Below are 21948 nucleotides of genomic sequence, written 5' to 3' on the forward strand. Positions count from 1 at the left end.
GTTTTCTGAGCTTGTGATAGTTTGCTGAGAATGATGGAATGATGGTTTCCAGCTTCATCCATGTCCCTGCAAAGGACATGAACTCATCCTTTTTTATGGCGGCATAGTATTCCATGATGTATATGTGCCACATTTTCTTAATCCAGTCTATCATTGATGGACATTTGGGTTGGTTCCAACTCTTTGCTATTGTGAATAGTGCCGCAGTAAGTGTACATGTGCATGTGTCTTCATAGTAGAATGATTTATAATCCTTTGGGTATATACCCAGTAATGGAATGGCTGGGTCAAATGGTATTTCTAGTTCTAGATTCTTGAGGAATCGCTACACTGTCTTTCACAATGATTGAACTAATTTACACTGCCACCAACAGTGTAAAAGTGTTCCTATTTTTCCACAACCTCTCCAGCATCTGTTGTTTCCTGACTTTTTAATGATCGCCATTCTAACTGGCATGAGATGGTATCTCATTGTGGTTCTGATTTGCATTTCTCTAATAACCGGTGATGATGAGCGTTTTTTCATGTCTGTTGGCTGCATAAATGTCTTCTTTGAGAAGTGTCTGCATATCCTTTGCCCATTTTTTGATGAGGTTGTTTGCTTTTTTCTTGTGAATTTGTTTTAAGTTCTTTGTAGATTCTGGATATTAGCCCTTTGTCAGATGGAGAGATTGCAAAAAATTTTCTCCCATTCTGTAGGTTGCTTGTTCACTCTGATGATAGTTTCTTTTGCTGTGAAGAAGCTCTTTAGTTTAATTAGATCCTATTTGTCAATTTTGGCTTTTGTTGCCATTGCTTTTGGTGTTTTAGACATGAAGTCTTTGCCCATGCCTGTGTCCTGAATGCTATTGCCCAGGTTTTCTCCTAGGATTTTTATGGACCTAGGTCTTAATGTTTAAGTCTTTGATCCATCTTGAGTTGATTTTTCTGTAAGGTGTAAGGAAGGGGTCCAGTTTAGTTTTCTGCACATGGCTAGCCAGTTTTCCCAGCACCATTTATTAAATAGGGAATCCTCCCCATTGCCTGTGTATATCAGATTTGTCAAAGATCAGATGGTGGTAGATGTGTGGTGGTATTTCTGAGGCCTCTGTTCTGTTCCTTTGGTCTGTGTATCTGTTTTGGTACCAGTACCATGCTGTTTTGATTACTGTAGCCTTGTAGTAAAGTTTGAAGTCAGGTTACATGATGCCTCCAGCTTTGTTCTTCTTGCCCAGGATTGTCTTGGGTATGCAGGCTCTTTTTTGTTTCCATATGAAGTTTAAAGTAGTTTTTTCCAGTTCTGCAAAGAAAGTCAGTGGTAACTATAAATTACTTTGGGCAGTAAGGCCATTTTCACGATATTGATTCTTCCTATGCATGAGCATGGAATGTTTTTCCATTTGTTTGTGTCCTCTTTTATTTCCTTGAGCAGTGGTTTATAGTTCTCCTTGAAGAAGTCCTTCACATCCCTTGTAAGTTGAATTCCTAGGTATTTTATTGTCTTAGTAGCAATTGTGAATGGGAGTTCACTCGTGATTTGGCGGTTTATCTGTTATTGGTGTATAGGAATGCTTGTGATTTTTGCACATTGATTTTGTATCCTGAGACTTTGCTGAAGTTGCTTATCAACTTAAGGAGTATTTGGCCTGAGACGTCAAACAGACCATTTGACTTCCTCTCCTCCTATTTGAATACTCTTTATGCTTTTTCTTGCCTGATTGCCCTGGCCAGCACTTCAATACTATGTTGACTAGGAGTGATGAGAGAGGGCATCTTTGTCTTGTGTCAGTTTTCAAAGGGAATGCTTCCAGTTTTTGCCTGTTGGGTATGATATTGGCTGTTGGTTTGTCATAAATAGCTCTTGTTATGTTGAGATATGTTCCATCGATACCAAATTTATTGAGAGTTTTTAGCATGAAAGGCTGTTGAATTTTGTTGAATGCCTTTTCTGCATCTATTGAGATAATCATGTGGTTTTTGTCATTGGTTCTGTTTATGTGATGGATTACATTTATTGATTTGCATATGTTGAACTGGCCTGTCATCCCAGGGATGAAGCCAACTTGATCGTGGTGGATAAGCTTTTTGATGCTGCTGGATCCGATTTGCCAGTATTTCATTGAGGATTTTCGCATCAGTGTTCATCAGGGATATTGGTCTAAATTTCTCTTTTTTTTTTGTTGTGTCTCTGCCAGGTATCATTTGGTATCAGGATGATGCTGGCCTCATAAAATGAGTTAGGGAGGATTCCCCTTTTTTCTATTGATTGGAATAGTTTCAGAAGGAATGATACCAGCTCCTCTTTGTACCTCTGGTAGAATTCGGCTGTGAATTTGTCTGGTCCTGGACTTTTTTTGGTTGGTAGGCTATTAAGTATTGCCTAAATTTCAGAACCTGTTATTGGTCTATTCAGAGATTCGACTTCCTGGTTTAGTCTTGGGAGGGTGTATGTGTCCAGGAATTTATCCATTTCTTCTACATTTTCTAGTTTATTTGCATAGAGGTGTTTATAGTATTCTCTGATGGTACTTTGTATTTCTGTGGGATCGGTGGTGATCCCCTTTATCATTTTTTATTGCATCTATTTGATTCTTCTCTCTTTTCTTCTTTATTATTGTCGCTAGTGATCTATTTTGTTGATCTTTCAAAATATCAGCTCCTGGATTCATTGATTTTTTTTTTTTTGAAGGTTTTTTTGTGTCTCTATCTCTTTCACTTCTGCTCTGATACTAGTTCTTTCTTGTCTTCTGCTAGCTTTTGAATTTGTTTGCTCTTGCTTGTCTAGTTCTTTTAATTGTGATGTTAGGATGTTGATTTTAGATCTCTCCTGCTTTCTCTTGTGGGCATTTAGTGCTCTAAGTTTCCCTCTGAACACTGCTTTAAATGTGTTCCAGAGATTCTGGTATGTTGTGTCTTTGTTCCTATTGGTTTCAAATAACTTACTTCTTTCTGCCTTAATTTCGTTATTTACCAAGTAGTCATTCAGGAGCAGGTTGTTCAGTTTCCATGCAGTTGTGTGGTTTTGAATGAGATTCTTAATGCTGAGTTCTAGTTTGATTGCACTGTGGTCTGAGAGACAGTTTGTTGTGATTTCTGTTCTTTTACATTTGCTGAGGAGTGTTTTACTTCCAATTATGTGGTCAATTTTAGAATAAGTGCGAGGTGGTGCTGAGAAGAATGTATATTCTGTTGATTTGGGGTGTAGAGTTCTGTAGGTGTCTATTAGGTCTGCTTGGTCCAAAGCTGAGTTCAAGTCCTGAGCATCCTTGTTAATTTTCTGTCTCCTTGATCTAATATTAACAGTGGGGTGTTACAATCTCCCATTATTATTGTGTAGGAGTTTAAGTCTCTTTGTAGGTCTCCAAGGACTTGCTTTATGAATCTGGGTGCTCCTGTATTGGGTGCAAATATATTTAGGATAGTTAGCTCTTCTTGTTGAATTGATCACTTTACCATTATGTAATGGCCTTCTTTGTCTCTTTTGACCTTTGTTGGTTTAAAGTCTTTTATCAGAGACCAGGATTTTTTTTTTGCTTTCCATTTGCTTGGTAGATCTTTCTCCATCCATTTATTTTGAGCCTATGTGTGTCTTTGCACGTGAGATGGGTCTCCTGAATACAGCACACTGATGGGTCTTGACTCTTCATCCAGTTTGCCAGCCTGTGTCTCTTAATTGGGGCATTTAGCCCATTTACATTTAAGGTTAATATTGTATGTGAATTTGATCCTGTCATTATGATGCTAGCTGGTTATTTTGCCCATTAATTGATGCAGTTTCTTCTTAGCATCGATGGTCTTTATAATTTGGCATGTTTTTGCAGTGGCTGTTACCAGTTGCTGCTATCCATGTTTAGTGCTTCATTCAGGAGCTCTTGTAAGGCAGGCCTGGTGGTGACAAAATCTCTCAGCATTTGCTTATCTGCAAAGGATTTTATTTCTCCTTCACTTATGAAGCTTAGTTTGGCTGGATATGAAATTCTAGTTTGAAAATTCTTTTCTTTAAGAATGTTGAATATTTTCCCCCCACTCTCTTCTGGCTTGTAGAGTTTCTGCCGAGAGATCTGCTGTTAGTCTGATGGCCTTCCCTTTGTGGGTAACCCAACCTTTCTCTCTGGCTGCCCTTAACATTTTTTCCTTCATTTCAACCTTGTTGAATCTGACAATTATGTGTCTTGGAGTTGCTCTTCTCGAGGAGTATCTTTGTAGTGTTCTCTGTATTTCCTGAATTTGAATGTTGGCCTGCTTTGCTAGGTTGGGGAAGTTCTCCTGGTTAATATCCTTAAGAGTGGTTTCTAACTTGGTTCCATTCTCCCCATCACTTTTAGGTACACCATTCAAACGTAGATTTGGTCTTTTCACATAATGCCGTATTTCTTGAAGGCTTTGTTTGTTTCTTTTCACTCTTTTTTCTCTAATCTTGTCTTCTCACTTTATTTCATTAATTTGATCTTCAATCACCGATATCCTTTCTTCTGCTTGATTGAATCAGCTATTGAAGCTTGTGTATGCTTCACCATGTTCTCATACTCTGGTTTTCAGCTCCATCAGGTCATTTAAGCTCTTCTCTACACTGTTTATTCTACTTAGCCATTCGTCTAACCTTTTGTCAAGGTTTTTAGCTTCCTTGCAGTGGGTTAGAACATGCTTCTTTAACTTGGAGAAGTTTGTTATTACTGACCTTCTGAAGCCTACTTCTGTCATCTTGTCAAACTCATTCTGCATCCAGTTTGGTTCCCTTGCTGGCGAGTAGTTGTGTTTCTTTGGAGGAGAAGAGGTGTTATGGTTTTTGGAATTTTCAGCCTCTCTACTGTGGTTTCTCCCCATCTTTGTGGTTTTATCTATCTTTGGTCTTTGATGTTGGTGGCCTACGTATGGGGTTTTGGTGTGGATGTACTTTGTGTTGAGGTTGATGCTATTCCTTTCTGTTTGTTAGTTTTCCTTCTAACAGTCAGATACCTCAGCTGCAGGTCTATTGGAATTTGCTAGAGGTCCACTCCAGATCCTGTTTGCCTGGGTATCACCAGCGGAGGCTGCAGAACAGCAGATATTGCTGCCTGATCATTCCTCTGGATGCTTCGTCCCAGAGGGGCACCCACCTGTATGAGGTGTCTGTTGGCCATTACTGGGAGATATCTCCCAGTCAGGCTACACAGGGGTCAGGGAACCACTTGGATAACAGACAGTCTGTCCCTTATCAGGAGCTGAAACGCCATGCTGGGAGAACCATTGCTCTCTTCAGAGCTGTCAGGCAGGGACGTTTAAGTCTGCAGAAGCTGTCTGCAGCCTTTTGTTCAGATATGCCCTGCCCTAGAGGTGGAATCTAGAGAGGCAGTAGGCCTTGCTGAGCTGTGGTGGTCTCTGCCCAGTTCGAGCCTCCCTGCTGCTTTGTTTACACTGTGAGCATAGAACCGTCTGTTGAAGCCTCAGCAATGGCAGACGCCCCTCCCCCCACCAAGCTCCCACATCTTAGGTCGATCTCAGACTGCTGCGCTGGCAGCGAGCAAGGCTATGTGGGCGTGGGACCCACCGAGTCAGGCATGGGAGGGGATCTCCTGGTCTGCCCGTTGCGAAGAGCATTGGAAAAGTGCAGTATTTGGGCAGGAGTGTATCGCTCCTCCAGGTACAGCCACTCATGCCTTCCATTGGGTAGGAAAGGGAAATCCCCCAATCCTTTGCGCTTCCCGGGTGAGGCAATGCCCCGCCCTGCTTCGGCTCGCCCTCCGTGGGCTGCTCCCGCTGTCCAACCAGTCCCAATGAGAAGAACCAGGTACCTAAGTTGGAAATGCAGAAATCACCTGTCTTCTGCATTGATCTTCCTGGGAGTTGTAGACGAGAACTGTTCCTATTTGGCCATCTTGGAAGCGACCATGAATGCCATCTTACAAATGAAAGTGTTAATTGGTCACAGACATTCACTGGCTTTTGTGTATATTAATACTTCTGTGAATTTAAATGGATATAAGTATTGGTTATAATATACCACTAGTGCATTTGGATATTCATTTATCTAGCAATTTATATTTCACAGAGAAAAATACTCTATATAAATATTATATTACTTTTATTAGGTTAATTGGAATTCAGTTAGTATTTTAAAAAGAAAATTGTAATGAAAGAATAACAGGAAAAAATAAAAGTCCAATAAGTGAGCCTAAGGACTTATATTGTACTGAGAATTGGTTTTAGATTTGTCAGGAAAGAGAGAAGAAACAGTAGACATTTTTGTGTACGTTGAAGTCGCTAAAAGAACAATGTAAAGCTCTTTTAGATCAGATACTAGATAGCATAATACAGAAAATCGATTAAGAAATCAGAAAACAAGATGGTGACTATGGACTGTGCCTAGTTAAGTAGGAGGTGGCTCTTGTGCCTGAATTGAAGAGAGCCTTTGAATTGCTACTGGGGTGAGAGAACGCAAAAAAGGAAAGAAGAAGTCTGTGAGTGAATAGAGACCCTGGAGCCAGTAATCTGCTTATATAATTGGGCCTCAGTTCAGAATGGGTTGGATTATTTAAGTTTTTATATCTGTTAACCCCAAATTAACATTCTTTTCTCCACCTGAGCTTTCTCTGAGAGGTCGTCTACTTTGCTAAAAAGAAGATTCAGGGAAGCAAACACTCAAAGCCTTACTTTCCTAAATGCAGAAGGATCTGAAGAGAGTCAGAAGTTTTAAACATTTTTATTTGCACATATTTTATTTTCAAGTAAAATAAGGTCTTGAGGAAAGCCCTAAGGCCTTTTAGAATTGGATGGATAGGGTCAGACTCTTATGGGTTCACCATTTGGTATTTGACCGTGGGCAAATTTAACATTCTTCCTATTACCTATAATATGGGAACAGTATGGTCTACCTCATGGGGTTGCAACTAACCATTGTGTCTGGTCTATAGAATGACTGAATACATGGGAGTTTAAAAAATGACTTATAATTCAAACAAGTAATTGAAGTAATTACATGTGATAAACTAAAAATAATTTGTAGTAAAGAATATAGTTTACTTTGACCAGGCGTGGTGGCTGACGCCTGTAATCCCAGCACTTTGGAGGCCAAGGAGGGTGGATCACCTGAGGTCAGGAGTTCAAGACCAGCCTGGCCTACATGGTGAAACCTCATCTCTGCTAAAAATACAAAAATTAGCCGGACATGGTGGCAGGTGCCTGTAATCCCAGCTACTCCGGAGGCTGAGGCAGGAGAATTGCTTGAACCCCGCAGACGGAGGTTGCAGTGAGCCGAGATTGTGCCACTGCACTATAGCCTGGGTGACAAGAGTGAGACTCCATCTCAAAAAAAAAAAAATAAATAAATAAAGAATATAGTTTACCTTGTATATTTTGGCAGTTTTCTCTATTTAATTCCTTACAGTTCTATGAAAAAAAAATCTTCCTTTCTTCCTTTAGGAGACAAGGACGGCAGCAAGGTGACAACAGTAGTGGCAACTCCTGGGCAGGGTCCAGACAGGCCACAAGAAGTCAGCTATACAGACACTAAAGTGATTGGAAATGGATCATTTGGTGTGGTATATCAAGCCAAACTTTGTGATTCAGGAGAACTGGTCGCCATCAAGAAAGTATTGCAGGACAAGAGATTTAAGGTAAAATGTCCGGTATTTCATGTATTTTGTTGCTGTCGTAATACGTGTACCATAAATGATTATTTTTTCAGTTGCTTCTTTTTGCTTCAAATTTCTTCTATTGTGCGCATTTTTGTTCTGCTCAACCATTATAGTGATTTTATTTCTAGTCATGTATTTTGTAGAGATAACATTCACTGAAGATTGCAGTATTACTTTTGTAGTCATTATAAATGACATATGTAATACATATATTTTTTAATCCTGTGAAAGGTAAGTTAAAATTTCTTAATTTATACTTTAAAAAGTGATCTGTCCCCACCCTTGTACTGTGTTGATGTAGACCAGAGGAACACTGCCTGTAGCATATAAGCATTTTATGTAGTTGACTATGCTTCCTTTTTTCAAAAAATTTTTGTAATCCATATTGCAACTTGTGTTAGTCTGTTTTTGCGTCTCTATAAAGGAATACCTGATATTGAGTAATTTATAAAGAAAAGAGGTTTAGTTGGCTCACAATTCTGCAAGCTGTACAGGAAGTATGGTGCAGACATCTGCTTCTAGTAATTGTCTCAGGAAGCTTCTAATCATGGGCAGAAGGTGAAAGGCGAGTAGGTGCATCACATGGCAAGAGCTGAGCCAGAGCATGAAGGGAGAGATCCAGACTTTATTATTATTATTATTGTTATTACTATTTTATAGAAACGGGGTTTTCTGTGTTGTCCAAGCTAGTCTCAATCTCCTGAGCTCAGGCAAGTCGCCTGTCTCAGCCTCCCAAAGTGCTGGGATTACAGGCGTGAGCCACCATGCCCGTCCCCAGACTCTCTTAAATAACCAGATCTCCTGTGAACTGAGTGGGAACTCACTCATCAACAAGGGGATGGTGCTGACCCATTCATGAGCGGTTGACACCCTTGATCCAATATCTCCCACTAGGCTCCACCCCGTTTCTACTAAAAATACAAAAAATTAGCCGGGCGTGGTGGCGGGCACCTGTAGTCCAAGCTACTTGGGAGGCTGAGGCAGGAGAATGGCGTGAACCCAGGAGGCAGAGCTTGTAGTGAGCCGAGATCGCGCCACTGCACTCCAGCCTGGGGGACAGAGCGAGACTCTGTCTCAAAAAAAAAAAAAAAAGGAGATAAGGAGATTACATTTCCACATGAGGTTTGGAAAGGGATAAACATCCAAACCATATTACAACACTATCCATTTTTCTCGTAACTTTTTTTTTTTTTTTTGCTATCTTACCTTTTTTTTCTTGTCCTTCTGCCTTTAGACACTAGCAATCCCAAAGTTTAGTTCTTGTCATTTATTTTCATTTTCTGTACCTCATTAGGGGAGCCTGTGCATGAAAGCTCAGATGTCATCTCTATGTTGTGGTATAGCAGAGAGAGTCAGAAGGCACTGGCTGTAATTAAGCCTCTGTCACTATGCAGGGTTGCTCCCTTTCCTACTCTTCCAACCTCTGCAACATTTTAGTAAGAGCCTCCTATGTGCCAAGACCTATGGTAAACATGAAGGGATATAACAAGAAGAAGTGATCACTGTTCTGGTATAACACTAGTTATACCACATTCTAGTGTCTATCTGCTGTAAATGTCTGGAACATTCTAAAGAATTTTTAAAAATTCAATTGTTTTTGTTTTCAGTTCTCACCTCTCCCCCAAGTACTAGTCTCATGTTGTCAAATGCCCACTGGATCTTGATATCTGAATATTGTACTGTTATCTCAAATTGGCAAGCCATCTTATCTAACCATGACTTAACTTTTAAAGACTCAATGGAAATCTCTCCTACTAGTTCCCAAAACTTTGGATTTGCTTTTTCTTTTTAATGGTTTTATAATTCACTGTTATTCAGACTGTTCCATTTGCCCATCCCTAATATCCAGTCATAATGTTTAACTTGATTTTCTTTTTTCCTCATACTGCCTTGTGGCTGTGTCTCTTCTTTTTCTTTCTTCTCTTCACTACTATTCTAGTCAGAACCTGTCATTATTTGGCTTAACCACTTATAAACGTCTACCTTAGTCTTCTCCTTTCTAATCTCTTCTGTGTACTAAGACTAGAATAATCCCAGAGTTCTCATTGGTCATGTTGTTTCTCTTGCCCATAAATCTTCTATGGTTCTTCATAGTCTAGAAAGTAAAACCTGCCTAGTTTACTTGTGTACTCAGAAACTTCCATAGTCTTCCATTTTCTCCAGATACTTAACTTTCCAAACTTTTTATGTTACTGTCCTTGAAATATGTTCTTCTCTATGACCACTCTGCTTTTATTCAGCCTTTCTATCACTCCCATTCTCCTGCTATCTAAATTCTATGCATTTATGAAAACTCAGATCAAATTCTTCCTGTATGAAACTTCCCAGATGATTCAAGTCAGCTATGGAGATCTTGCTATTCTAAATTCCTTGAGCCTGTATTGTCCATAAACTAGGAAAATCCATATTTTTTATGACAGGGTCTCCATTTTTTAAATATTTGTCTCCTAAATACCCACACATTTCATTTTTTGGGATTAGTAGTTAATGATGATAGCAAATACTTATATGTATTTTTTGACATGAGTAGTTTTACATAATTCTTACCGTTAGTACTGTGTGATTGATATTATTATTTGGATAAGGAAACCTAAGTACAAAGAAATTTTAAATTAACTTGTCAGGGTCACACAGTTGGCAAGTGGATGGATGGGCAAGGATTCGAATCTAGACAGACTCTCCAGTGCCTTACCATATTTTATCCTCACTGTATCAAGCCCCTCTACCCCTTCTCTCTTTCACAGTATTCATCCTCTTTCTATATCATGGTATCAGATTCTCACAGTGTCATAACCTCTTTCTATCAAAATATTTAAACTACACCCTCTTTCCCCTTCTCAAGAAAGAGAGAGATTGGTTTTATTTCATTCTCTAATGGTTGCATTATATTTTATTGTGTGGATATACCCTAATTAGCCATTGTTCAATTGATAGCTATTAAAATTTTTTTTTCCCTACGAAACACTGTATATATGTGCTTTATCAGAATACAGTTTATAAAAGTAGAATTCTGGGGTTGAAGAGTAGGAGAGCACTTTAAACCTTGGTATAGGCTGTCTTCCAGTTCGATTTTATCCATTTAAATGTACATTATTTGAATATGAGTAATGCCCATTTCCTGTGTAGCCTTTAGATATTAGGAGTATTTTTATGTTTTTCAATTCTGTAGGTGAAAAATTATTTTTATTTTTTGTTACTTTCTTTTCTGTTTTAAATTTTTTGTAGAGACGCATCTCACTACATGGCCCAGGTTGGTCTTGAGCTCCTGGCCTAAACTGGTTCTCCCTCTTGGCTTCCTAAAGTGGTGGGATTATGGTCTGAATCATCATGCCTGGCCCTGAAAAATTATTTTAATTTACAACATCATTTTACATGTTGTGACCCTTTTTATCCCTTTTAGAGTGTGTGTCTTCCTTACTTATTTGTTAAAACCCATTTAAAATGTAATCTTGTAGAGCAACAAAGATTTTATTATCTCAATGCTTCTGTGCGTTGGAAATTCAGGCATGGCTTAGCTAGGAACCTCTGGCCCAGAGCCTCTCACCAGACTGAATGCAGGCATCAGCTGGGGCTGCAGTCTCATCTGAAGGTTTGTCTGAAGGAGGAAATATCTGTCCCCAAGTGTTCTATGTGATTGTTGGCAGATTTTGGTCCCTTGCCACATGGGCCTATTCACTGGGCTTTCTGAGGTCTTGCGAGTTAGCTTCCTACATGGCAAGGGATCCACTGGAAAAATAGTAAGCCCAAGACAGAAACCACAGTTTTTTTTCTAACCTAATATTGGTGAGGTGATTAAACAAGGGTTTGAATACCAGGAGGCAGATATCATTTAGGGCCATCCTAGAAGCTGCCTCCACAATAATATGAACCATCTGTCATCATCTCAAAGTGAGAAAAAATAATTTCAGTTTGTGTTGACTTTGCTTGTGATATCTTTTGCTGTTCAGATATTGTTGATTTGGGCTTTGGTATAATGCTGAGAAAGGGCCTGTTCTATCTTGCTTATAAATAATGTCATTTTCTCTAGGAATTTTATTTTCACGTATTTCTTTAATCTTTCTGGGGTTATATTTTGGGATGTAGGGTAAAGTAGTAATGTAACTTAACCTTTCCCCAAGTAGTAGGTCATTTGTCTCAGAAACCATTTTTATAACGTTTATCCTTTTCCCACTGTTGGGCAAATGCCATTTTAAAAACCATGTATTATGTTATCAAATATACATTGGATTTTCCTCTGGGTTTCCTTTTCTTTTCCCCTGATTTGTCCATTTTGGCTTATGTAACACTTCTCTGATGATGAGAACTAACAGCATATTTTGAGTGTTCCTTGTTTTTTCTCTTAGAAAATCTGGGTATCAAATATCATCAGCCTGTGATGTTTCTCCTGCAACCCCAACAAAACAAAAACAAACTTTAGATTTGATTAAAATTGTGTAAAATTTGCAGATTAGTTGGGCAGAATATACAGATTTACAATATTCAGCCTTCCCATCCAGAGATGTGATAATTCTCAGCATTTAATCCATTTTTGATATAAAACTTTATAGTTATGTAGGGGGAGGCAGAGCTTGCAGTGAGCCGAGATCGCACCACTGTACCCCAGCCTGTGCTACAGAGGGAGACTCCATCTCAAAAAACAAACAAACAAACAAAATAGATAAAAATTACCTTTTTCCCCTCCCCTTAATTCTATTTTTCATTGTAGAATTTGTAGGTCCTTCTAAATCTTTTTCTATGGATAGGAATCATAAGAAATGAAGCCCATCTTGATTTCTTATGATGCCTATCATATACCTTATTTGAATCTCATTTATTATGATGTCTATCTTATATCTTATTTGAATCTCATTGTGTTGTACCTTGAAATTTTTTACATAAAGTTTCTGTTAGAGGTAAAATGTTAATAGGTCTTACCTGTATAAGAGCTATCTATATAGACACCTAAATTGTTTAATTATTGCTAAGAGAACTAAACAATCATTTAGTAAAGTTGTTTTATAAAAGTAGCCTTAGACTACTAAGTGACTTGACCATAAGCCAGAAGGAGGGTCATCTCCTTTATTTCCCACAGTTCTGGAGGCTAGGAAGAAATTAGGGAACTTAGTTAAGAAAATATGTTTAAGTTTTTAAGAAATTAGGGAACTTTAATTGCCTTATAAAAATTTTATTGCAAATAGTTTAAGTATCAATATGTTTTATATCAGGTTTTTTTTTTTTTTTTTTTTGAGACGGAGTCTTGCTCTGTCACCCAGGCTGGAGTGCAGTGGCGCAATCTCGGCTCACTGCAAGCTCCGCCTCCCAGGTTCACGCCATTCTCCTGCCTCAGCCTCTCCAAGTAGCTGGGACTACAGGTGCCCGCCACCACGCCCGGCTAATTTTTTGTATTTTTAGTAGAGACGGGGTTTCACTGTGGTCTCGATCTCCTGACCTTGTGATCCGCCCGCCTCGGCCTCCCAAAGTGCTGGGATTACAAGCATGAGCCACCGTGCCCGGCCTATATCAGGCTTTTTAGGAAGAGATGTATACCCAAATATATAAGGCCAGTTACTAAAACTATGGAAGCTATAATGAAATTCTGTTAGCAAGCTGTAGGGCTTTTACTAATTCTGCCCTAAAACTCTTCCAATCAAAAGCAATGATCAAATTATTACTAGAGCATAAGTAAATGTTTATGGTATAAATGAAACTGTACCTGTAGGAGTTTTAATACATTTAAAATTTAAAAATTCTACAAAATGGTTTCTTTTAAAAATTCTAGTTTTGTGATGTTTTAATCCAGAAATTGAATCTTGACTGAAGTTCATCTTCCCATACTTGAAATTTATGTTTTAAAATTTGGATGGGGATGGGGAGAAACTATAAGTAAAACCTACAGCATTCTGAGGTCCAAAACTTCCTAGATTGCTTCAAATTCAATCCATTTGGGGAATTTTGGAGACATTTGTCATTTATATAAGAAAGTTAATGATAAAACTTTGAGAAGTCAGTGTATCATGGAAACTTTTACCTTAATGATATTATTCTGAAAAGAATATAATCATAGAGAGTGGAATCTATGCTGTTATTTTAAAAATATATTTCTTAATGTGGGAGATATTCTAATTGTTTATTAAGAAAAGTCTACAAAACAGTAAAGTGATATTTTCATTTAAACAACAAAAAAGAATATAGCCTATCAGAATATTTACAGAAATAGTTTTCATGATGCTCCAGAACAGTAAGTGATGATTGTTTTTGTTTTTTATTTTTTTATTTTTATTTTTATTTTTTTTGAAATGGAGTCTCACACTGTCGCCCGGGCTGGAGTGCAGTGGTGCAATCTCAGCTCACTGCAACCTCCACCTCCCAGATTCAAGCAATTCTCCTGCCTCAGCCTCCTGAGTAGCTGGGATTACAGGCGTCTGCCACCATGCCCGGCTAATTTTTTTTTTTTTTTTTTTTTAATTTTAGTAGAGACGGAGTTTCACTGTGTTGGCCAGGCTAGTCTCAAACGCCTGACCTCGTGATCCACCGGCCTTGGCCTCTCAAAGTGTTGGGATTACAGGTGTGAGCCACCGCGCCCGGCCGATTTTGTTTTTTATTCTCACCAGCAGTGTATCCCAAGGCTTGGTTTAGTCAGTCTTTTTAATTTTAGCTATTCTAATAGGTGTATAGTGGTATTTCATTGTAGTTTTAATTTGCATTTTTAAAATGACTAATAGTGTTGAATATCTTTTCGCATTTGTTTGCCATCCATATATTGTCTTTGGTGAAGTTTACCTTCAAATCTTTTACCCATTTTAAAAGATTGAATTGTTTCCCCCCGCCCCTTATATGAGGAGGATACATTCCAAGACTCCCAGTGAATTCCCGAAACTGCAGATGGCACTGAAACCTGTATATACTGCATTTTTGTATACATACATACCTATAGTGAAGTTTATAAATCAACACAGTAAGAGATTAACAACAATAATATGACAGTGTCACTACTCTTGTGCTTTGGCACCATTATGATAAGTAACACAAGGGTTACTAGAACCCCTGCAGTCGATCTGCTAACTGTGAGAGGGCTGCTATGTGATGAATGGGCAGGTAACATATTCAGTACGGACAAGCTAGACAAAGGGATGATTCATGACCTGGTAGGAGGGACTGGGATGGCATGAGATTTCACCACCCTACTCAGAACGATGGCAATTTAAAATTCATTCATTATTCCTGGAATTTTCCATTTATTATTTTTGGACTGTGGTTGACTGTGATAAACTGAAATTGTGGAAAATGTATCCACGGAAAATGAAACCTTGGATAAATGTTTAGACTACCGTACTTGTTGAAAAGACTATCCTTTCTCCATTGAAATTCCTTTGTTCTTTTGTGAAAGTTCAGTTGACCATATTTGTATGCTAGTTCTGGGCCATATGTTACTGTTCCAGTAATCTCTTCTTTTACCAGTACCATGCTGTCTTTATTCCTGTAGCTTTACAGTAAGCCCTGAAGTCAGGTAGTGTCGGTTGGCTGACTGTTGTTCAATACTGTGATGGCTATTCTGAATCTTTTGCCTTTCCATTTAAACTTTAGAATCAGTTTGTTGATATCTGCAATGTAACTTGCTGGGATTCTGATTGATATTGCATTGAATTTGCAGATCAAGTTGGGAAGAACTGGCATCTTAATATTGAGTGTTCTTATCCATGTACATGATGTAAGTTTCCGTTTATTTAGACCTTCCTTGATTTTTTTTGTAACAGTTTTATAGTTTTCATCATATAGTTTGTTTGTTTGTTTGTTTGTTTTTTTGAGATGGAGTCTTGCTCTGTCACCCAGGCTGGGGTACGTTGGCACAATCTCGGCTCACTGTAACCTCCACCTCCTGGGTTCAAGCAATTCTCCTGGCTCAGTCTCCCAAGTAGCTGGGATTACAGGCGTGTGCCACCACACCTGGCTAATTTTTGTATTTTTAGTAGAGACCGGGTTTCACGGTGCTGGCCAGGTTTGTCTTGAACTCCTGACCTCAGGTGATCCACCCACCTCCGCCTCCCTAAGTGCTGGGATTACAGGCATGAGCCATCACTCCCGGCCTCATCATACAGATCTTGTACATATTTTGTTAGATTTATACCTAAGCATTTCATTTTTGGGGGTGCTTATTACTTTTTAATTTTAATGCCAATTGTTCCTGATATATGAGAATACAGTTGACTTTTGTACATTAATTTTGTATCCTGCAACCTTACTGTAATTGTTTATTAGTTCTAGCTGTTTATTTGTGGTTGATTCCTTGAGGTTTTCTTCACAGGCAGTAATGTTATTGGTGAGCAAAGACAGTTTTATTTTTTCTGTACCAATCTGTATGCTTTTTATTCACATCCCTTTTTTTTGGCATATTGCATCTTATACAATTTTGCTTTGTAGCATCTATTTTCTCACCTTTAAGTGTGATGTTAGCTGTAGAGTTTTTTATTGTACTTTATCAAGCTGAAGAAGGTTTCCTCTATTCCTAGTTTGCTAAGAGTTATTATGAATGAGTTTTGAATTTTACCAAATGTTTTTTCAGCATCTATATATATGATCAGATTGTTTTTCTTCTTTAGCTTGTTGATGTGATGGATTACATTAATTGACAAATGTTAAACCAGGCTTGCACACCTAGAATAAATGTCACTTGCTCGTGATGTATAAGTATTTTTATACATTGTTGGATCAGTTTGCTAATGTTTTGTTGCAAATTTTTGAATCTGTGTTTGTAAGAGATTGGTCAGTGGTTTTCCTTTTTTATAATGTTTTTGTCCAGTTTTGGGTTAATTTCTTTGTGTAATGTAAAGAAGTAGTCCAGGCTGGGTGTGGTGGCTCACACTTGTAATCCCAGCACTTTGGCCAAGGCAGGTGGATCACTTGATGCCAGGCGTTTGAGACCACCCTGGGCAACATAGGGAGCCCCTGTCTTTATGAAACATTAAAAAATAAAAAATGGGCTGGGTGTGGTGGCTCACGCCTGTAATCCCAGCACTTTGGGAGGCCGAGGTGGGCGGATCACAGGGTCAGGAGATTGAGACCATCCTGGCTAACACGGTGAAACCCCGTCCCTACTAAAAATACAAAAAATTAGCCAGGTGTGGTGGCACATGCCTGTAATCCCAGCTACTCAAGAGGCTGAGGCAGGAGAATTGCTTGAATCCGGGAGGCAGAGGTTCCAGTGAGCCGAGATTGTGCCACTGCACTCCAGCCTGGGTGAGAGCGAGACTCTGTCAAGAAAGAAAGAAGAGAGAGAGAGAAAGAGAAAGAAAGAGGGAGGGAAGTAGGGAGGGAGGGAGGGAGAGAGAGAGAGAGAAAAGAAAGAGAAAGAAAAGAAAAGAAGAGGAGGAGAGGGGAGGGGACGGGAGAAAGGAAAAGAAAAGAAGTGGTACAGCTTCAGTCCTTTACAGCTGAATATCCAGTTGTCCAAAGCCTCATTTGTTGAAAAATCTATTCTTTTGTTATAGAATTGTCTTGACAACCTTGTAAAAATCTGTTGGCTATAAACATTTTTGGACTCTGAATTCTATTTCATTGATTGATACGTATGTCCTTATGCCAGTACCACACTGTCTTGATTACTTTGTCTTTGTAAAAAGATATGAAATATGAGTCCTCCAACTTCTTCTTTACAAGATTATTTTGACTATCTGAGTGCATGCAAATTTCCATATGAATTTTAGGATTATCTTGTCAATATCTTTTTTTAAAAAAGAGATAGCTGGCCGGGCGCAGTGGCTCATGCCTGTAATCCCAGCACTTTGGGAGGCCGAGGCAGACATATCACGAGATCAGGAGTTCGAGACCAGCCTGGCCTACATAGTGAAACCCTGTCTCTACTAAAAATACAAAAATTAACCAGGCATGGTGGCACACGTCTGTAGTCCCAGCTACTCAGAGGCTGAGGCAGGAGAATCGCTTAAACCCGGGAGGCGGAGGTTGCGGTAAGCTGAGTTCAGGCCACTGCACTCCAGCCTGGGCAACAGAGCAAGACTCCGTCTAAAAAAAAAAAAAAAAGGTAGCTATAATTTCAACAGGATTGTAGTGGATCTGTAGATCAATTTTGGGAATATTGCCATCTTAACATTATTAAGTCTTCCATGATTATGGATTGTCTTTATTTATATCTTTCTATGAGATTTTAGAGTTTTCAGTGTATACGTCTTATATTCATTTGTTAAATTTATTCCTGAGTATTCTTTTTGATGCTATTATATTTGGATTTTTTTTCCTCTTAAGTTCTTTTGCAGTGTGTTCTTTGCTAGTATTTCATTATTTTGACATCTTTTCAGTATGTAATGTTAAACTCTGTCCTGAGTTTATTTTAATATTAAGATAGGTTACATTTTATAAAGATCACCCTAAGATAAAAAATCTATCTAGATAGGGAATGGTGGTGAAATAATAGCTATTCCTGAACTCTAGGGTTTAATTTCTATTTTTCTGTAAATTATTGGAAAAGGACTTTGCTGTTAACCCCCAGCCAGTCTCTCTGATTCCTTAATATGGTTGGCGATTATAATACCTGAAGGTACTTGTACTTGCCTGTGCCTCTTTTCCATCAGTACTAGGGTTTCTTATTTTCCTAATCCTCCCAAGTTACTGAATAGAGAGCCCTTTATAATATTGGAGAAGTCATTTTACCTCTCTAAATTTGTTTCTTCTCGGTAAGATGTAGGATGAAATATTTAATAATCATTATAAGTTTTTTCAGACTTAAGTGAGAGTACTCACATAAATAGGTTATTTAATCTGTAAAGAAATATTCAAATATTAGGGTTCCTTTCTCTTCAAATTAGACTTTACTTTTCTTAGCTTAGCTTTTTGCATTATAAGATCAAGTGTGAACTAAGGCTAGCCAACTCAGTTTGTATATACTGTGTGCAAAGGACTACATTAGATGTTGTGTAGGTTACAAGGAGGCATATGACACAGTCTGTGCAATCAAGGAGTTTATAGTCCATGTGAAGTGTTAAGCAAATTATGTAGTTTGGTGCCAGCTGTGGGAGTTCATGATTTATATGATGGACTATCTTCCTGTAGATTCCCCGGAAAATTGTGCTCACATGAAATCTTAGAGAACCTGCAAGATTTATAAATATAGTAACTGTTTATGATAGATAACAACCAAACTGAATTTCTAGGGCTTTATTGAGGAGAGTGTTTACCTAGGCACTGACCATGTACTACCCAACTCTTGGTAATGCCTTTAAAATTTTTTTTTATTATTTTTGGCAGACATTCTGTGTGAGGTACAGATTTTCAGTCCTTTGAACACTTAATAAATGAATGAAAATTGATCTGAAGAGAATATCGAAATATTTTCACTTGAATCTTCACAATCTACCAGTACTAGGGTTTCTTATTTCCTAGGTAGATGGAAAGTGTTTTCAATGAATTTGGACCAGAATTGGTACAAAAATCAAAGAATTCAAAATGTTAAATTATTTTGTCTCTCTTTAAGATTGCTACAATTTGATAAGTATTCTTTTTTAATGTCATCAGAAAAATAAAGCATAGGCTGGGCATGGTGGCTGATTCCTGTAATCCCAGCACTTTGGGAGGCCAAAGCGGGAGGATTGCTTGAGCTCAGGAGTTCAAGACTAGCCTGGGCAACATAGTCTCTTTTATAGAGACCTTGTCTCTATAAAAATAAAAAAAATGGCTGGGCACAGTGGCTAACATCTGTAGTCTCAGCACTTCGGGAGGCTGAGGCAGGTGGATCATTTGAGGTCAGGAGTTCAAGACCAGCCTGGCTAACATGGTGAAACCCCATCTCTACTAAAAAAAAAAAAATACAAAAATTAGTCGGACTTGGTGGCAGGTTCCTGTAAGCCCAGCTACTGGGGAGGCTGAGGCAGGAGAATCGCTTGAACCCAGGAGGTGGAGGTTGCAGTGAGCTGAGATCACACCACTGCACTCCAGCCTGGGCAACAGAGCAAGACTGTCTAAAAAAAAATGAAAAAAAAAAAAAAAATGGAAACATAATATTACAAAAACCTATAATTCAATTATTTTGCTTTTGATTTGTTTGCTATGTTAAAAATGAGCTTTTAGATCTGCCTTCTCTAGCTTTATTGAGATATAATTGGTATATTTAAAAACTGCATATAATTAATGTGTACAATTTAATGCATTTCGACATATATGTGTACTCATCTTACCATCACCACAGCCAAGATAATAAACATATATCTGTTGCCTCCAAAAGTTTCATTATGCCCCTTTCTTATTGTTTTTCATTTTTTTGAGAGGGTAGGTAAGAATATTTGACATGACATCTACCCTCTTAGCAAATTTTCAAAAGTTCACCTTGTTAATTATAGGCACTATGTTGGAAAACAAAGCTCTGTAACTTACTTATCTTGTACAACTTTAACTTTATACCGTTGAACAACAACTCTCCATGTCTTCCTCCCCTGTCTCCTAGTAACCACCATTCTGTTGTCTACACTTACATAGGTTTGATTCCTTGTTATGAAAAATAATGCAGTATTTCTCTTTCTGTGACTAACTTATTTTGCTTAGCATAGCATATTTTCCAGGTTCATCTGTGTTGTCACAAGTGGCAAGATTTCCTTCTTTTTAAAAAATCTTGTAATATTTATTCTATTGTATGTATATACCACATTTTTCTTATCAATTCATCTGGGTTTTCCCATCTTTGCTATTGTGAATAATGCTGCAGTGAATATGGGAGCACAGGTATCTTTTTGAGACCCTAATTGCAGTTCTTTTGGATGTTTACCCAGAAGTGGGATTGTTGGATCATACGGTCTTTTTGCATGTGCCTGTTGGTCGTATGTATGTCTTCTTTGTCTATTCCAGTCCTTTGCTTATTTTTTATTCATCTCATTTTTTGCTGTTGAGTTACAGGAGTTTGTTATATTTTCTGAAATTAACTCCTTGTCAGACATTTGGTTTGCAAATATTTTCTTCCATTCCATAGGCTGCCTTCTTACTCTTTTGATTGTTTCTTTTGCTGTGTGGAAGCTTTTTAGTTTGATATAGTCCCACTTGTCTATTTTTGGCTTTTGTTGCCTGTTATCTAAGAAATTATTGACAAGAACAGTGTCAAGAAGGTTTTCTCTGATGATTTCTTCAAAGGGTTGTATGTTTTCAGATCCTATGTTTAAATCTTTAATCCATTTTAAGTTAATTTTTGTGTATGGTGTAAGATAAGGTTCCGGTTTCATTCTTTTGGATATGGGTATCCAGTTTTTCCAGCACCATTTATTGAAAAAACTGTCCTTTCTGCATTGTAAATTATTGGCACCTTTGTTGAAGAGCCATTGACTTTATTTCTGGATTTTCTGCTCTGTTCCATTTGTTCATGTGTTTTTTTTTTCTTTTTCTTTCTTTCTTTTTTTTTTTTTTTTTTTGTGGGGAAGAAGACACAGTCTCACTCTGTTGCCTAGGCTGGAGTGCCATGGCATAATTTCAGCTCACCACGATCTCTGCCTCCCAGATTCAGGCGATCTCCCACTTCAGCCTTCCAAGTAGCTGGGATTCATATGTCTGTTTCTATGCTTGTATCATACTGTTTTGATTACTGTAGCTTTATAAAATATTTTGAAATGAGGAGTGTGATGCCTCCAACATTGTCATACTTGCTCAAAATTGCTTTGAATATTTGAGGTCTTTTGTGATTCCATGTAAATTTTAAGATTAAAATAAATTATGTAAAAAATGTCTTTAGGATTTTGATAGGGGTTGCACTGAATCTATAGATGGCTTTGGACAATATGGACATTTTAGCAATATTAATTTAATCCATGAACACAGGATGTTTTTCCATCTATTTGTATCTGCCTTAATTTCTTTCATTAGTGTTTTATAATTTTTAGTGTACAAGTCTTTCACCTCCTTGGTTAGGTTAATTCCTAAGTATTCTGTTTGTTGCTGTTGTAAATGTGATTGCTTTCTTAAACTTTTTTTGGATAGTTTGTTGTTGGTGTATAGCAGGGGCCCCCAACCCTCAGGCTGCGGACCAGTGTGGTGCATGGCCTGTTAGGAACCAGGCCACACAGCAACAGATGAACACCAAGCCAGTGAGCATTACTGCCTGAGCTCCGCCTCCTGTCAGATCAGCAGCAGCATTAGATTCCCATAGGAACATGAACCCTATTGTGAAATCCGCATGAAAGGGATTTAGGTTGCACACTCCTTATGAGGTAGAACAGTTTCATCCTGAAACCTTCCCACCAGCCCCTCACCAGTCTGTGGAAAAATAGTCTTCTATAGAACTTGTCCCTTGTGCCAAAAAGGTTGGGGACTGCTGGTATATAGAATTGCAACCGATTTTTTAAATGTTGATTTTGTGTCCTGCAACTTGACTGAATTTATTTATTCTAACAGT

The 21948-nt window shown here is 38.2% G+C and overlaps 1 protein-coding gene across 2 annotated transcripts in view; it reads left to right on the forward strand.

Moving 5' to 3' along the window:
• The window catches only part of GSK3B (glycogen synthase kinase 3 beta), a 244748-nt gene that overhangs the window by 87828 nt on the left and 134972 nt on the right, over nt 1-21948 (forward strand). For both annotated transcript variants that reach the window (XM_003261870.4, XM_004091710.3), the window contains exon 2: nt 7378-7571. In XM_003261870.4, coding sequence (XP_003261918.1) covers nt 7378-7571 — 194 coding nt within the window. The remainder of the gene's footprint in view (nt 1-7377; nt 7572-21948) is intronic.

Source organism: Nomascus leucogenys, chromosome 21 (genome assembly GCF_006542625.1).
Source record: "Nomascus leucogenys isolate Asia chromosome 21, Asia_NLE_v1, whole genome shotgun sequence".
Taxonomy (NCBI): domain Eukaryota; kingdom Metazoa; phylum Chordata; class Mammalia; order Primates; family Hylobatidae; genus Nomascus; species Nomascus leucogenys.